Below are 17,319 nucleotides of genomic sequence, written 5' to 3' on the forward strand. Positions count from 1 at the left end.
TGCAGCAGCCACTGTGCCCTAGCTGAGCGAGGACACCAGAGGAGCCACTTTTCTGTTGAAGGCCGCAGTCACAAGTAAAACCATTCATCAAAGGCAATTTAATCTAGTTTTGCTACCTGCCCAGTTTTGGTTTGGTTTCTTAATATCAACAACAACTTACGTTTATATAGCACCTTTAACATAGTAAAACGTCCCAGGGCGCTTCACAGGAGTGTAATCAGACCAAAAACAATTCACCGAGCCAAAGAAGGAGACATTCAGACAGATGACCAAAAGCTTGGTCAAAGGTAGGTTTTAAGGAGGGTCTTAAAGGAGGAGGAGAGGTGTGAAATTTCAAGAAGGCACAAAAATCTGATTCTTAGAACAGAAATACATTTGTTTCCCATTTACTTCTGTGTCTCATAATCAAGGCCAGTGATTTGTGCTTTTCATTTTTTTTAAAATTGGACATAAATTACAACTGCAATCCCCAAGAGACCGGGGGAAAGCGCCAGAATCCCAGATAATAAAAACGATTACCTAAATATTCTGAGGTCTCACTGGCAGTGAGGTATGTCATTCACCACTGACGCGTACTGGAAAATCGTGGGCACTAGTGCGCCTGTGGTTTTCCAATTGGTGCTGGTGGCGAGTCAGGTACCTCACTGTCCGGCACAACGCGGCGTAATTTTAACCTATTCCGCCCAGCTGATCGGGCTGGCCGACTGTTTTACACCCTGACTGATTTTACTCCTAATGGAGAGTATAATTGGGCAAGGTGTAATGAGGCAGGGGAGGTTGATCCGAACCCACCCCTCCCACCCGGCGGGTAAGGTTAAAATTGGCCCCACCATAATTCAATGAATTTTTATCTGCAGAAAAGCAAACATCAGGAAGTCACTCAAGCCTTGAGCCCATTCTCTACATTATTCTGCGCCCTATCTGCTTTGGGCTTGACCAAAAAAAAGGTGGCAACACTTAGTTTATCGTGATGTCTCTAGAGCTTTTATTTCCCAAACTAAATTTGTGAATAACTGAAGCTGCAGTTTGGAATCGAGCCTCAGTGAACGATGGTGTCGCCCCGTTTCACCAGTTCAGCTGCTTCCGTATAGCCTGTGATTGGCTCTCTCGGGCATGATGTCGTTTGGACCTCAGCTCCTCGGAGTGTTTTGATGTCTCACCACAACTGTGTGTTGGCGGAGATCTCGGCTCGCCAGCTTTCACTGCAGCACTCGGACCCGGGGAGTGAGGCTCCAACAGAACAAGAGTTGTCAGCTGCACTCACTGCAGACTTTGCACCAGACTGCTGGACTCTTATCTGCTCGGCGATAAGCTGAACTTGGCACCGTGTTTCCGAGACATTTCACCGCAGACAAGCTCGACTCTCTTGTGAGGTTTGACTGACTGCATTAAGTGGGGAAACCCTTTGTTTTTTTTTTGAGTGCCCGCTACTGCTGAAAGTTTGCTATTTGACGAATGCCCGAGGCTGCAATGATGAATCGCAAAGGGTTGGTGGCCAAGATTTTGTCCCGAATACGGACCGACTCGTTTAACAGCAACTACACTCTTTTGGGGAAGGAGTTGGGAAGGTAAGTGTTAAAGGGGCCCGTCCATCGGAAGTTGCGGTATATTGACATTTATTTTCAACCAGTCCACTTAGTGAATTCCCATTGTGTCTGAGATTCCTCTTCATCGATAAGGCACTGGGAGATCTCAAGAAACTGCCTCATCAGTGATAAAATGATGCATTAGTATATTGCAGGGAAGGGGGGGGGGGATGATGCAGAAAGTCTTTGTCAAAGAGGCTATAGTGGATCAATGTCATTTAATGTGGCTGATGCTTATTTTTATGGGGGGGGGCAAAAAGTTTCTCCATTTAAAGATGTGTGACTAAAACAATTTTTTTTTTCCATTTTTGATGTTAGTCTTCAAAGGGTTAAAGGGACTGCACTAGTCTGGAGAAGTTACATGGGTTTGCTTTTGCTAAATCTATGCAGCGCCAGCACACGTAATTACCAGTTCCGTGTCTTAATTGCTATTTCACATTTTGCACCGTCCTAGGTAATGAACCCTTTAAATGTATCTGGCGCTTTACTATTTTTAATCATGGTTTGAACATTACTTGATTGGCATTGTAGTTCACTGTTGGGGAAAAAAATATGCATTCTGCTGGTCACTTTAGGTCATGATGAATTATTAATGTATACATTCATTTTTGGATGAGCTTTATATAACAATCCCTGGTTTCATCAAGAGTCTAGGTTGAGAACAATGAAGAATATAAATGTAACCTTTCTGTCCATTACAAGCAATACTGTACATCCTTTGCACTAGGGACTCTGATTTCTTTCAATAAGTAAGGGCACATTTTCAGATGGATGCTCAAACCAGTGACAATTTAAAACTTGCAGAGTTTGTAAGTACATTATGGTTTTTTGAGTTCTGGTGATTTATCATTTAGGGGTTCTTTGCAGGGTAGTTGATGGTCATTTCACTCACTGGAGTATATTTTAAATGCACTATATTTTCTATATTGACTTTTTGGGGAAAAGTCAATACTTTTTGAAAAAAACCTTTATGAATGCAGATATAATTCTAGTTTCTTGCAGATATTTGCTCAGGTGCTATTCTGTGCACTTCTAAATTGCACTAATTTTCCACACGATTCGCCCTCTTTGCTATAAACCCCGAGGGTGGTGAATGCCAAAGTCATTTTTCAGTCCAAATTGATCGAAGTTCTCTGTGGGATATTTATGAATTCACTCAGCTTGGATTGATTTATCTGCAGACATTGCTCACATCCAGTTAAGACTAAATTGCACCTTCAGGTGTCTTGATTGATTGCTCGTGTTTAGTAGGCCAGTCAACCTGAGGTGTACTTCTGAAAGTCTGGGATGGTGTCCAAATCTGGAATTTGCATTTGTAGATCCCAAAAATAGATGTGAATCCAGAATATTGATTTACTTTATAGTTTTATAAATAATTGGTAGCCTTTTTCTGAAGAGGCGGTGTAACATCAGAGAATCTCATTGTTTCCAATGGCCTCTCTTGCCAGTATTGCTAATGCCTAGAATTCCTCCCACCCCAGGAACGCTAGTTAACCTGTAAAGTAACAAAGCAAGATTAACCAGTGTATACTATCAATCCACCCATTGCTTCCATGAAAGTTTTTTTTTAAAGAGTTATCAATAAGGAGGAGCTTGTATATAGATTAAGAACAGAGTCTTGTGGCTAACTGTTAAGAACCAGAGTGGTTGGGATGATAGTTTATTGATTTCCCCTCCCCCACTTGCTGGGCCTCACAAGTTAAGAATGAATTAGAGAGCAATGATGGTGATCTGTTACTGGTTCTATTATTATGTGTATATAGTGGGGGGGGATTGTTCCTGTTAGAAGCGACATAAGTTATGAAAATAGTATTAAAACAGTTCATGCAGCTCCATGTGGTAATTCACGCCAGGATTTGATTATAAATTGCATAAACTGGCGAAGATAAATGGTAATAGTAACCCTTTTCTGAGGATTAGATTGCTGTCTGTTTTCCATTTATTCATCTGAAACTTGAATGCATATGTGTTTGAGCATATCTCAAAATCAATTGTTGTATCTGTAGAACCCTCAACTGAACACATCTACTCTTGTCTCCTCGCCTCTTTCCCACCCCACCCCCCAAATATTTTATCTCCACATCATCTGAAGGCTCTGAGTCTTGCTGGGACATGGTTCCATGTGTGATGTGCAAACAGCCAACCAGTACCTCACTCACATGACTGTTCCTCACCTCTGGGCCTAAACAGTGAACGTTGGTGAGCTATTTGACAGTGGAAGGCATCGCAACTGAGATCATTCCTGTCCTCTAACCACCAAATATCCAAGTCTGCACGTTTTCCTCATAACAATTCCCAGTCAGTGTGGCTGAGTACCACAAGCAGAATTGGAAGTTCTTACAAGGCCTATTTGTCATTAATCCAGTGGAAATAATTTTCCAGTTTAAAAGGACAATTCCAGTAACAATTACACAATGTAAGAGTTGTCCTGTCTGCATATGTCTCTCATAAGTGTTACTATCTTATAAATGATTGCTAGTAGGACTCGCCCCCAAAAAATGTGGAATAAAATTTTAAAATATCTTTTAAAAAAATGTATGCAACAATAGTCACTTCCTGAGCTACAGTGTAATAGAAGAACAAAGGCGAAGCATGGATTCTGCCTTTTTTAAAGGGGGTTGTATTATTTTACAGAAGACTCTTGCAAAATAAGAATTGCACAGTTGGGACTGTCCAGCCTGGTGGTTTTGGAGGTTTCAGTAACTTTGACAGTAACAATATTTTTGGAAACTTTCAAGAATGCTGACAATATTATTCACTTTTTTGCAGGATGACATAGCCTTTAAAATGATCTGTATTTGTATTAAAGGGCTGAAATACCCCCTCCCCCCCCCCCCCCCCCCCCCCCCACTTTCTGTGCAAACTTTAAAAAAAATCAAATTTCAGATTATGTTTTTCCGGTTTAAAGTTATCCACTGGTGATCTATTTTTACTTGTGATCAGATGGATTTAACAACAAGTATGACTGAGACAGTAGTAGAGCTTGTCTCTATAACCAAAGTGCAAATCAGGACTTTAATCATTGCAGAGATTCACTTGAGGACCTTGGACTTTTAGTTTTTTTCTCATTAGCTCTCTGAATAAATCTGAGAAAGAAAATCTTTCAGAACATCTTACTGCAACATTCTTTCTTGCAACTCTGATCTTTCAACAGAAGTATGGCCAGCGTGCTTCTTTTAACATGAACTCACAAGCAGAAAGAAAAGACTTGCATTTATATAGCAACTTTCACAACCACCAGACGTCCCAAAGCGCTTTACAGCCAATTAAGTACTTTTTGGAGTGTAGTCACTGTTGTAATGTAGGAAACACAGCAGCCAATTTGCGCACAGCAAGCTCCCACAAACAGCAATGTGATAATGACCAGATAATCTGCTTTAGTGATGTTGATTTGAGGGATAAATATTGGCCAGGACACTGGCGATAACTCCCCTGCTCTTCTTCGAAATAGTGCCATTAGATCTTTTACGTCCACCTGAGAGAGCTGACTGGGCACCTCTGACAGTGCAGCACTCCCTCAGCACTGCACTGGAGTGTCAGCCTAGATTTTTGTGCTCAAGTCTCTGGAGTGGGACTTGAACCCACAACCTTCTGACTCCAAGGCGAGGGTGCTACCAACTGAGCCACGGCTGACACAGAAGAGTAAGCACCATAGAAGAATAATGTTATTTACAAAATGCCTGGTAAAGATTATTAATCTGCTGAAGAAGGGAAGCCAGTTGTGTTTCTGGAGCGTAGCCACTCCATGGTAGCAGGGCCTGAACAGTCTTACATTATATAGCTACAGGATTCCTTCTCATCCCCATGATCTGTGTTATCCTCTACTCAAGTTCTCTGTGTTGGAGCAATCCCCAGACCTGGAATCTGTGGCGACACTGCCAGCTGTCAGCTTAAGATCAGCCACAGATTTCCTGGTCCGACCTGGGCATTATGCCAGAACAGCTCCTGTATCCTCCTGCCTCTGAGTGCAAAGGCAGGTCCCTGCAGATGAAGATGTAAATCTAATTAATCTAATTAAAGTAGAAATATAGCTTTTATTCAGTCTTCGTAGAGATTAAAACAAGTAGCTTATAAAGTTAAGTACGAATCTGTAATATTATCACCCCTACAGCAGCTGACAATAGGGTGCATGAACTTGTCTTTTTATTAGCTCTCTACTGCAGGAAATTAGATTTTCTGCTGCTTTTACTTGATTAATTTTTCAAAATTCGACATACATGCTATTTTTAACTTGGCCTCTGTCTAGGAACTAGCTAATGCTTTCATGAAGATATGAACTGGATTGGATTGTACTGCATGTGCATAGTCTCTTACCTTTTATTCAATCAATACAGTTTTAATCTTGCTCATTGTTAAACTCCAGCAAGTCCTGCTCAGGGCCAAACAAGAGACAGATCTATTGATCCTCAAAGCTTGCATAGGGGGAAAAAAACTTGAATAAAGCCCTATTTATGCCATCGCTGCAAATTAGCATCTGTTTTGAAGTTTGCACACTAAATAGTAAAGTACAGAGGATGTTTCTGAATGTCCTGCTTTAGTGAAGGACCCCCCTGTTGTCTCTCCATATTGTGATATGCTGTAAGGATTCATTTGCATTGAAGTCTTTGTGCTGTGTTGGGTATTGCAAAAGGATGTGGGATTGGTTTCCTAGATTGCTGAATCCAACTTCCTTTTGGAATGCCGAATGATCCGGTCCAGCTGAACCCTGAATTGTTCAAGATCCAAAGGGTGTCGCTCCCGAGGCAACTCCACGTTTGGGAGTATGCTGGAAGGGTACAGGGCGAAAAGGTGTGTGGAATCATTACTGAATCCCATGCATCAAAAAGTGCAGATGTTGTCTGCTCAGACACTCCATTTTTGCATCTGGCCATATGTATCCCTGTCTCAAATTTTCTTTTTGCCCCCTGACTTGGCTGATGAAAATACCTAAGGTTTGAAAAGATGTTTGAAAAATGAAAAAATTGGGCACACACACACACACACACACCTGCATTGGGCACACATGCACAATGATTTTGTGAAAAAAATTAATTCAAAACACACACTTTTTTTCACCAAAGCTCATTTCTTCAGCTGGTCCCTGTGCAGTGGCCAGTGAGAGTCAGGAGAAAACCATTGGACAGTGGTGCAAACCCACCATCGGGTCGGGGGAATGGACTGAGGAGGTGGTGGCCATGTTCAAATACACCTGCCAGCTCCCAAAACCACCCATATTAGAATTTGTTTTAGCAGCCAGCAGACGCAAGAATGTCAAATTCAACAGGAAGTCTGCTGGCCATTTTACGACTCAATGAACAGTAACTTTAATTAAGATCATAAAAATGCAGGATTTATTACAAAATCGCAATTGAGACGAAATTGAGGAATGTTTGGTACAAATAGATGGTCAATAATATATGTATCTTGTACATTATATTATTTGTATGCCAAGAATACAAATGCACAACTCCACCTGGCTGTCAAGTAGTCACTTCAAAATATCTTCTGTAAATGGTGCTCTGGGTTATCCTGTGAGTTCAGACTAGAATCTGCTAACCACAGTCTGGGGCTGCAAAGCAAGGAATTGATATGCTGATACCAGACTGATACACAGGCTGGATATAAATCGTCTGCTGCCTTCTGTGGGAAAAGAAAACTCTGCTCAACACTGCCAGGCAGATCATTCAACACTTCCTCGTTGTACAAACAGAATCCGGGGAGATCTGTGTCCGTACCCTGGGAGATCTCATTCATTGTAGCATGTTCTTGTTTCGAATTGAGTGCTAATCTTCACTGGGGCTGCAGCTGATGTAGGCGTTGGGTCAGGTTAGCTGAATATTTACACTAGGCAAGAAAATTGAAATCTTCTGTCATACTTTCTTCAGAGCTATTCAGTGCAAACTTTCAGGGATATTAACAAAACACCACAGACTAGTGTTTGAGACGTGTAGGAACTAAAAGAGCATTGTTGTTCGACTGGGCCTTTTTGCAGATAGGCTTGGTTCCTGAAACAGCTAGTGCCATAGAACTGATGTGACTGTTGGTGGGAAGCGGTCTGTCTGTCCTATGATAACCTCAGTCTGCTGCCCTGTCAGTATTTTCCCAAGGTGCTTTCATTTAAACCTCACCTTTTCACTCCTGAGATGATAGCTCCTTGGAATTGCACTCCAGTTTGAGTCATCAGCTCTGCACATCTCTTCCAAAGCAGTCATTCTTCACCTGTCACCTTCGAGAATGAATGCTGGCACGTTATTCAGCCATGGGGGCTGTCACAACTCGCCTGATATTCACACACACCAACTCCCCATCAGGAGTAACTGACTAGTGATTAGGAACTGGAACTGAAGCCCTGACCACTTTTCCCTTTGCCAGCTGGGTGACATTGGGGCCAATTGTAGAGCTCCACTGCTGACCTGGCTAAGATTACTTAACCCATCAGGGACAAAGGGGTAAAATTAAACTACAGCGGAAGCCCAAAGGATTAACTGCACCAGGCAGTGCAGCTACCTATTGAACCTTTGGGAAGCTAGCAAATGTATTTTGCACACATTTTTATTGCTGTAGTTAAACTTTAGTGGAATCTACTTGTGAAGTAATAAAGTCACTGTGCATTGAGTAACATCATCATATACTTGCTGTCATCAAACCTGTATGGGCTTTTTTTTAAAGACATTTCACCATTTTCCTTTTTAATAATATTTTCGATTGATAGGTTATATGGAGTGCAGAAGGCTTCCTCCCTCTTACTCTTTTGTGACATGCAGTGAGATGGTGTCATTTGATCATTCGTTCTAATGGTGGCGTGAGGTACACCTACGGCACGTTTCAGGATGATAATGAAATACTAAGTGCTTTAGCAATGCTGTGCTCCTGTTCTAGGAACCCTGGCAATGGGTTCATTGCAAAACTGCAATTGCGGTGCCTTGCACACATTATTGAGTCAGTCACTTAGTCGGTTTCCTGTTGAGGGAAATTATTATAAGCAGCCTGTTCTGGGCTAATATGCACACACGTCTTTAAAGCAATACTATCCCCGTTCTTTGTCCTTCTCCCAGCTACCTGCATTGAAAATGTCTTGAAGACACTCAATTGTCAGTGTTTCTTTGTTTGCTTTCCTGGTTTGCTGTAGAGGTTTGAAGAGCAGTTGAGGAAGTGCTTATCCTGAGTGAAGTCACACACTCTCACATGAAGCTTCCTTGGGGAGTACATGACCTAAAGAAAAGGGTTAGATTCGCCATTCTTGGTTTCTTACTTTTCTCTGAGATGCTTAAACAGTCAGTAATGCGACACGGCATTCAAAATAAATTCTTTGCAGCCTGTGCCATTATTGTTGATGATAGTGCCAGTGTTCCGTGGTTAATTCAGTAACAGTTTGGCAATAGACTGTTTGCCATTGAAATATTTTGAGTTTGCCCCTTTTTAGATCCACATAGCATGATAATCTCTCCATTTTAGCCCAACCACAATTTCTATGGATCAGTTGGTGACTTTAACAATGTAAAATTGTGCACAAATCACAGCTGTATTTCCAAGATGACACTAGTCTATAACCGAGTTAATTCCCCTATGTTTACGCCATTTCTCTAGGTTTCCTCCGATTTTTTTTTTTTTCCCGTCAGTTACAGTGGGAGATCAGGAGAATCCCTGTGGAAAATCTTCCCCAGAAAATATATGGTGAAAATAGGAGTATGAATTTAAATGACAAATTGCAGTTCTGTCAAAATGGTTTAATATTCCAGAATTATGGAAAGTTGACACTTTTCCAGGTATATATGATTCAGTTCCCTTAATTAGTTAGAGCACGTCATATTCAGGCGACTGTCAAACTTGCTGCCTGCAGCTCTCAAAAGGGCCTTTTATATTATAGGCCACATCAAAGGGAAAGTGGCCCAAGAGTGCTGCTGTCCCGAATCTGTCCTTCAAATGCATCATTAGTGGTCCTGTGAGCCAGCGGGAGAAGTGAAGCACGTGTGCAGAATGGCCGTGACAAATTGATCACTGTGCCTGTTCAACATAATTGTATCATGACATCGTCCACTAGTGACGTCACAATGCGCAAGACGTACATGGTACTGGGGCACATACATGATGACGTAACATCATTAGGCAGCATGTCTGGGTTGTGTTGCCGCCAGTGCAGTGGTTTTACAAGGCACAGTTAGGAGGATAGCCGGCACTAAGACCCAAGGGGTAGAAAAAGTGGGTATTCTTGGCCACCTGCTGTGGGAGACCTAGGCTCCGGGAGCCAGCGGCCAAAGGACAATATAAAAGCAGCTAAAGTTACGTTAAATACCACTGACCAGTTTCCCTCATTAACCTTCTGACCTTCCTTCAGCAAGTACAAAATGAGCTGGAGCTTTGTGTGTTCCCTTTCCAACTTTTTATCTAATACTTATCTTGTGCTTTTAGCTCCAGGAAACTACTGCAGGTTAATTGCAGAAAATTTGCGGTAACTGAAAATCAATCATCTTTTTGTAATCTGCAACTTTAAATGGGAATGGGACTTAATTTAACAGGCCTCAATAAAATAGTTTTTACCAGTCTGGAAATGTAACTTACATTGTCACCACACTGGGGTATATTCCATTGGACTAAGGTCCTGGGACAACCTAGAACAGTCATTTCAGTAACCTCAGCTCAAAGTCATCATGTGAACAGGCTGCAGTCGTTTCTTCCACATCAGCACAAACTTTTACAATACACATCTGTAAAATGATTCCTTTTATAGGTTCCAAAGGCAGAATTAATTTCTTTAACCTTTGCAGGGCCACGGGGAAAAGGCAGGGGAATGGGACTAATTGGATAGCTCTTTCAAAGAGCCGGCACAGGCATGATGGGCCGAATGGCCTCCTTCTATGCGCCACCATTTCTATGATTCTAACCTTAGTTCTACATAGGCAGATGTGATTGTTGGCACCAATATTGCCATATGTCTTGTGGTATCTCGCAAGACATTAAATGAGACAGAGAGTCCCGCTCCCCAAGGTAGTGGCCCTATCTCTCTGCATGTTATATAAACTCAATATAATAATTGCATTTTAAATTGTCTCAGCAGTACAATATTTCCCAAATTTGACTCCAGTTGAATCCCGACTAACTGTATAACAAGTTTTGCATGGACCATCTCCAGCCATTGGGGAAGGTAGTGGTCTCCAGGAAATAGTTAAAGGCAGCATCTTTAATTAACAGTTCATGCACAGTTATTTTAATGTGGCACTGCAGTGTAATCAAAAAAGAAGCAACTCTGCACTGCAAATGCAGTACTATTCAACCTTTCCTGCTCTTTCTTGACCAGTGTCTAAGAAGCGCCTACAGAGCAACCATTGTGCAAGGATCTACATGTGAATTAGTTGTGTAGTTTCAGTGTGCAGTCTGTCAGAATACTGCTGGGGGAAGGGGTGGGCAGTTCAGCATATCTGAGGTGCTACAGCAGTATTTTCATGTTTTGTTAGTGTGTGTGTGTGTTTGTGTGAACATGGGATCAAGGATTGGTGTCTCTAAGTTCAAAAACATACTATTTATTTAGACTTGGTCATAAAAAATAATTTTAATGTTTGAAAAAGCTAGGCTGTTTTTCTCCGTTTACTCATGCTGATGATCACAAAGCATTAATAATTGTTTACTGCTTGGGTAACTTAACACCAGGTTTTACCAAACTCTTGCTCAAACAAATATTGAGCTACGAAACGTGAATACGTTGACTTACTGTATACATGTATGTTCCGCATGAGCTCTGCTCTCAAGCTTTGCAGAGTCTTTGTTACATTTGCTGTGCAAAATGTAATGATCTTACATATCATGCACCGCTTTTCCTCTTGGGATGAATAAGCTTACAGTAACCACTTTTACATGGGAGCACTGTTAATGGCTGCCTGGTGGTATTCCCATAGTTGATGGTAGGTATGTGACACTCCTGCTATTGGTACTCCCTATTGTAGAGAACAAGACCGTTGGAGACCCATATTTTGATGGATCCCACTTTGGGGGCTGGATTTTCTGAATGGGAAGCTTTTGGAGGCGGGACTGCTGCTTGCCAGGTTTCAATCCCGCCTCCATCAGCTTCTGGCCAACCAGCGGGAATTTCCCCTGATTGACCTTGTTAAGCCCGCCTGGCGGGCTCAGCAGACCAATTAGGGGGAACCAGGGCTCACAGTCTAAGGATCCAGAACCAGGGGTCACAGTCTAAGGATAAGGGGTAAGCCATTTAGGACAGAGATGAGGAGGAATTTCTTCACCCAGAGAGTGGTGAACCTGTGGAATTCTCTACCACAGAAGGCAGTTGAGGCCAATTCATTAAATATATTCAAGAAGGAGTTAGATATATTTCTTAAGGCTAAAGGGATCAAGGGATATGGGAAGAAAGCAGGGACAGGGTACTGAATTTGGATGATCAGCCATGATCTCATTAAATGGCGGAACAGGCTCGAGGGGCCAAATGGCATACTCCTGCTCCTATCTTCCATGTTTCTATGTAAGTCAGTGACAGAGCACGTCAACGTATGACGTGTCATCTGTCAAGAACTTTTGAAAGAATAAATGTCATCGTTTGACAGCCCTGTGAAGCTGTCAAACACTGACATTCTGTGTAGTTTGATGAGTCCTTGTGTTCAGGACTCATCAAACCTTTCTACTTTGCAGAAATCAGCTGGCTGTTGGATCGGAGGATGCAACAGCCAGTCTGTGATCTCTACAATGGAGATGTCGGGGACTCCGGCTCCACAGCGGCTGAAGGCTGTAGGTAGAAATAAAGGTAAGTTAACATTTTCTAACACTTTACACTCACCTCACATACTTACCACCCCACACTTGCACCCATCACTCACCTTTACATCGCACTTTCAGACCCCTCCGACCCCCGCAGACCTCTTACACCCCGGCGGGGCTCCCCCAAGTCGGGAAGCCCGTACTTCAGGACGGAAAATGGGAATAATCCTATTTTCTGCCTGTTAACAGGCAGTTAATAGGCTTTAATCCCTTCCCGCCTCCAAGGAGACGGGACCTGGGGATGGACGGCTTCCCGCCTCCTGGCAAGAGGACACCTACCCCCAAATTCTGCAACTTTCCTGGCAGTCCCGCCTTCATACCCGCCTCCTTGGGGCTGAGAAAATCCAGCCCTGGGTGTCCATTTAAACACACAGAGCTAATTTTTATTTCCTTTTCCCAATCAATCACACGTCTCCGGCCTCCAACAGGTCTCAAGCCAGAAGAAGGGTAAATGCGGGAAACGTGGCACGGAGATCACAGGTTTGAACTCTGGTACATGGGATCGCTGCATAGACATGAATGTGTCTTATGTTAGAGTCTGACCGCCGTTTAATTAAATGTCCCTATCCTTGTCCCTGGTCTCTGATTCTCATGTGCATCTGCCTCTCAAATTCCAATGGCTGTTGCATATATTGCAATGTCAATCCTGCAACTTGGTCTAGTCTGTAATATAAATGGCATGAGGCTCCAAGTAAAGCAGATTCTGTTAATTTAGTTATGAAAGGACTTTAAACGTCAACCTCAGAATCCCAGTTACAAATAGGGATTGTCTGGATTGATCAGAAACAAATGACTCTACTGTACATTACATCATTACAACACTACTATTGACATTATAGAGTAAACATGGTACAGATGGAAATATGTATTAAATCGTTTTTCTTAAGCTTTATTGAGCAACTATTCAAAGTGTAGATATTTGACAAGTTAATGCAAATATGTTATTCAAAGGTGTTGTTCAGAGGTGAACTTGCACAATCATGTCATGTCAAGCACTTGTTCATTCTGAATGGATGTTAAGGGCAATGGAATGATGTCATTCAGGGCACACGCAAGTTGCCTGAATTCCCTGTGCCAAATTAGATGCTACGTGTCAATCTCCCTTGTGCTTTTAGGATTGCTCGATACGGCAAAAAGGGATGGGAACTCTTCCTCTCTCCATCCTCACCTTTGATTGGAAACTGAGCACCTGCAATTCCCACACTGTTGATTGGAAAAGAGGGCACCGACATCTACTTTTCTGATTTAGAAAGGGTGACTAAGACACCCCAATCCCTGCTCACCGGCGTAGAAAAGGGGACTTAGCCCTGTTTGTGCACATTGTGTATCTGTGGCCTGCAGAAATTATTTTCTCAAACTGCTACGGACTACGAATGAATAGCAATTCCATGGTTTTGTACATTATTCTAATTTTACTTTCCTATATTCAGCATTGGAAATGCCCAGTTAACCTTTACTATGGTGTATTAGGAGATGTGGATATTAATTATTATTTCACCTTTGTATGAACATGTAAAGTACTGCTATTTCCCAAACAAGGTAGGAACACATTAATACTTTATCACCAGAAAGACAATCATTTCTACATTTGGAAGGTCCAGAGGTTGGTGTTGGCATCAAATGGCATGAACACAAAAGTAATAAAAAGATCTTATCAAAACTCTTATCAGCCAATGGATGCTCATGTTACAGTAAAATGCACACACAACGCACGTCTTATTATTGCCCAATGTAGCCTGTTCTAAAGATTGAGCAATGTTCCTTGACACAGCACAAAAATGAAGATTCAATTTTTAAATCTAAAATACCTCGGGCAGTAAGTGCCCATTCTTCATGTACAAGCTGAGACACTGTACCAGCTGCCTGGTGAAGGGCATCATACTCGAGCCCTTTCCTGTTCTCATCTGTTGTCTGCACATGCACGTTTCAGCAGGGATCACTGGATTACAGACAGGATCAGGAACTCTTCTCCCACCCACCCCACCCTCTCGCCCCCCACTTTGCTCTCCTTTCGTTGCTCGGGGACAGAAAGGCCAGTTTGGTATCCTAACTGCTGCCCCGTGTAATCAGCTAACTCGGCACCGAGTGCTTAAATAAAAGCGCTTTTTTTTTTAACCGCCTCAGTATTTCCGTGGAGGTGATTTTACCAGACCGTTGGTGTTGACAGTTATGTTTATAGAAACATCACTTGACAGTTTTTCTGTATTTCCATAGGGGCCTCGTTCCATTCCTTGTCAGCATCTCCATCCAAAGCGTCCCTGACTATCCATCTTTGTGGTATTAATTTTAATAGAGTAAAATGCTTTAATGACATAAAGGACTGCTACTGTAATGAAGACTGATGATATGCTTAATTTATTAAACAGAAGTACTGTGTAGTTGGAGGTTTGTGTCCCTCTTCAATAAAGCACTGCCTGAGTAGTCCAATTACAACTTCAGACTTCAAGCGATATGCATTCATGTTAATTATCTAAAGCATTTCGCTCATGGAAATCAAACAATTTCACAAGCTTGTAAGGGCAAAGTCAAAAGAATGTGAGAGAAATATTGCCCACCATCAGTCATGCCCTGAGTGTTGTATTGTCAGAGGTGTAGTCCTTTGGATGGAAAATCAGGCCGGCTCCCTGATGGGCGGACGCTTCTCTCCAGCTGACTTTCTTTGTCCTGTGCTCAGGCGATCCACTGCCATATATTACGAAATTAGGTTTGTAAACAGTAGAGCCATTTGTCAACCTAAGACCATAGCTCATTACATCTAGACATAATTTACTCTAGCTATTTCTACAGTTATCACAGTATGAGATTTTATTTCTAGCAAAGGCAGGTAGATGGAGTTGAGGTACAGATCAGCCATGATTTAATAGAATGGTGGAACAGGCTCGACGGACTGAATGGCCTACTCCTGTTCCTATGTTCATAATATGTTACCTGATCAAAGGGTCCAGGTGCTGTAATGAACGTTGAGTACAAAGATCAATAGGTTTTCTAAGTGCTGTTTGAATCCTGGGCTTAATTTTTCATTGCCTGTTATCATTTTACAGTTAGATAACACAAAATTTACTGCTGAATGTCACAGCAGTGTAATGTTACAAGAATGCTTTCACACCAGCCGGCCAGTAATCTATTTAAATCAAATGCCTGGGTTTTCAGGCCCCAAAAACCCACACAATGATGGGACCTGTACCATGGACTTACCAAGAAATAAATTGTGTATGGAATCTTCCACTTAACCATCTGAATGCGGTTCAGTGAGCCCAGGGTTTGTCACTATTAGTAGGAGGTTCCCAGTGTTTCCTTGAAGGGTGTAGTCTTATGATGGGTTCTACAGCATTCAGTATAGCAAGTTTCATTCTGTTCACACTTCTATAGCACTCCATAGACTGGTTTAATTGCCCGCCTCTCTTCCGCAGCCATGTTCGCGCCTGGGTGACCCTGGAGCTGGAGCATGCGGTGTCTGCCGGCATGCTTAAGGCCTTCCGCGACCGGTGGGCACTGCGGGGACTGGAGTGCATCATCACACAGGCCAACAAAATTCTAATTTAATTTAATTTAATGTTTTATTAAGTTACAGTGGATTTGTTCAATCACCCAATATCAGGAGAGTAGACTGGTTTAACACAGACTTGTAACTCCTAACGGGTGTAGCTGCTTAACTCCTAAACTCAGCTTTCATTGATCGGCCAATGACCAATCATCTATCATCTATCTATCTATCTTCTATCTATATATATAAAAGACCTCGTCTGTCTGTCCGTCCGTTCGAAAGTTATAGAGCGTACCTACACGCGCGTCACATCAAAAGAAAGCTTACGATTACGGACCGGTCATAGGCGTATTTACTTTTCCGTCAGACAAAAATCGTGCCCACGGTATCCAAAAAACGTTCAAAATTCCGCTCATTAAATGGGAAAAGTTCCGCTCATTTGCTCATTAGCATTGAGTGACGTGAAGGTTGACCAATCGTGCGGTCGAGCGACCTGACAGTTGACCGACGGTTGACCAATCGCTGCGTCACGGGGGCGGGTTCATTGCGCGTGCGGGCGGGCCATGCGCGTGCGGGCCATCCTACAGTTGAGTGTTGAGTGACTTGATGATTGACCAATCCTACAGTTCAGTGACCTGATGGTTGACCAATCGGTGCGTGTGTGGGCGGGCCTTTTCATTCTGAACCGAGGTGAGTGGCCGCCATCTTGATTCTTCGATTTTTTTTTATTTTTTTTTCCCCCCCCACACTTTCTGTGTTAGGGAACTAAGGAAAATAACAATTTATTTGGGTTTTAAATTGTATTTAGCAACAGTAGGAAATGAAGTGATCCCCTGCCTTTCGCCCGGAGGCTCGCCTACTTTGACGGCCATTTCGAGCGGCTGTGCCGGCGCCGGGCACGGCCTAGCAGCCCGGGAAGAATGGGCCTTGAGTTGCAGGCCGTGCCGGGAGCCGCCACGCGCACAACTTCCCCGCGGCGTCAACAGCCCTGCCAGAGAGCCCGATCCAAAGCCACCAGGTCACCGGCCGCGGCGGGCCGTGCCGGGAGCTGCCGCGCACAAAACTTCCCCGCGGCGTCAACAGCCCCGCCCCAGAGCCCAACCCAAAGCCACCAGGTCACCGGCCGCGGCGGCTCTCTCTCTCTCTCTCTCTCTCACTCCCAATTTCTCTCTCTCTCACACTCCCAAGCTCTCGCTCTCTCTTTCTTTCTCTCTCTCTTTCTCGCTCAGTCTCTCTCTCTCACACTCCCAGTCTCTCTCTCTCACACTCCCAGTCTCTCTCTCTCACACTCCCAGTGTCTCTCTCTCTCTCTCTCTCACACTCCCAGTCTCTCTCTCTCACACTCCCAGTCTCTCTCTCTCTCTCACACTCCCAGTCTCTCTCTCTCTCTCTCTCTCTCACACTCCCAGTCTCTCTCTCTCTCACACTCCCAGTCTCTCTCTCTCTCACACTCCCAGTCTCTCTCTCTCTCACACTCCCAGTCTCTCTCTCTCTCACACTCCCAGT

The 17,319-nt window shown here is 43.1% G+C and overlaps 1 protein-coding gene across 1 annotated transcript in view; it reads left to right on the forward strand.

Annotated features, from left to right (window-relative positions):
• Positions 1-772: 772 nt before the first annotated feature.
• LOC147101202 (serine/threonine-protein kinase 17A-like) overlaps positions 773-17,319 on the forward strand; it is a 48,016-nt gene continuing 31,469 nt past the window's right edge. Inside the window, exon 1 of the mRNA XM_085966441.1 lies at positions 773-1,568. Within this exon, the coding sequence (XP_085822567.1) occupies positions 1,456-1,568 (113 nt within the window). The 5' untranslated portion in view covers positions 773-1,455. The remainder of the gene's footprint in view (positions 1,569-17,319) is intronic.

This window comes from Somniosus microcephalus, chromosome 24 (assembly GCF_052327205.1).
Source record: "Somniosus microcephalus isolate GS21.2 chromosome 24, FLI_Smic_1.0, whole genome shotgun sequence".
Lineage (NCBI taxonomy): Eukaryota > Metazoa > Chordata > Chondrichthyes > Squaliformes > Somniosidae > Somniosus > Somniosus microcephalus.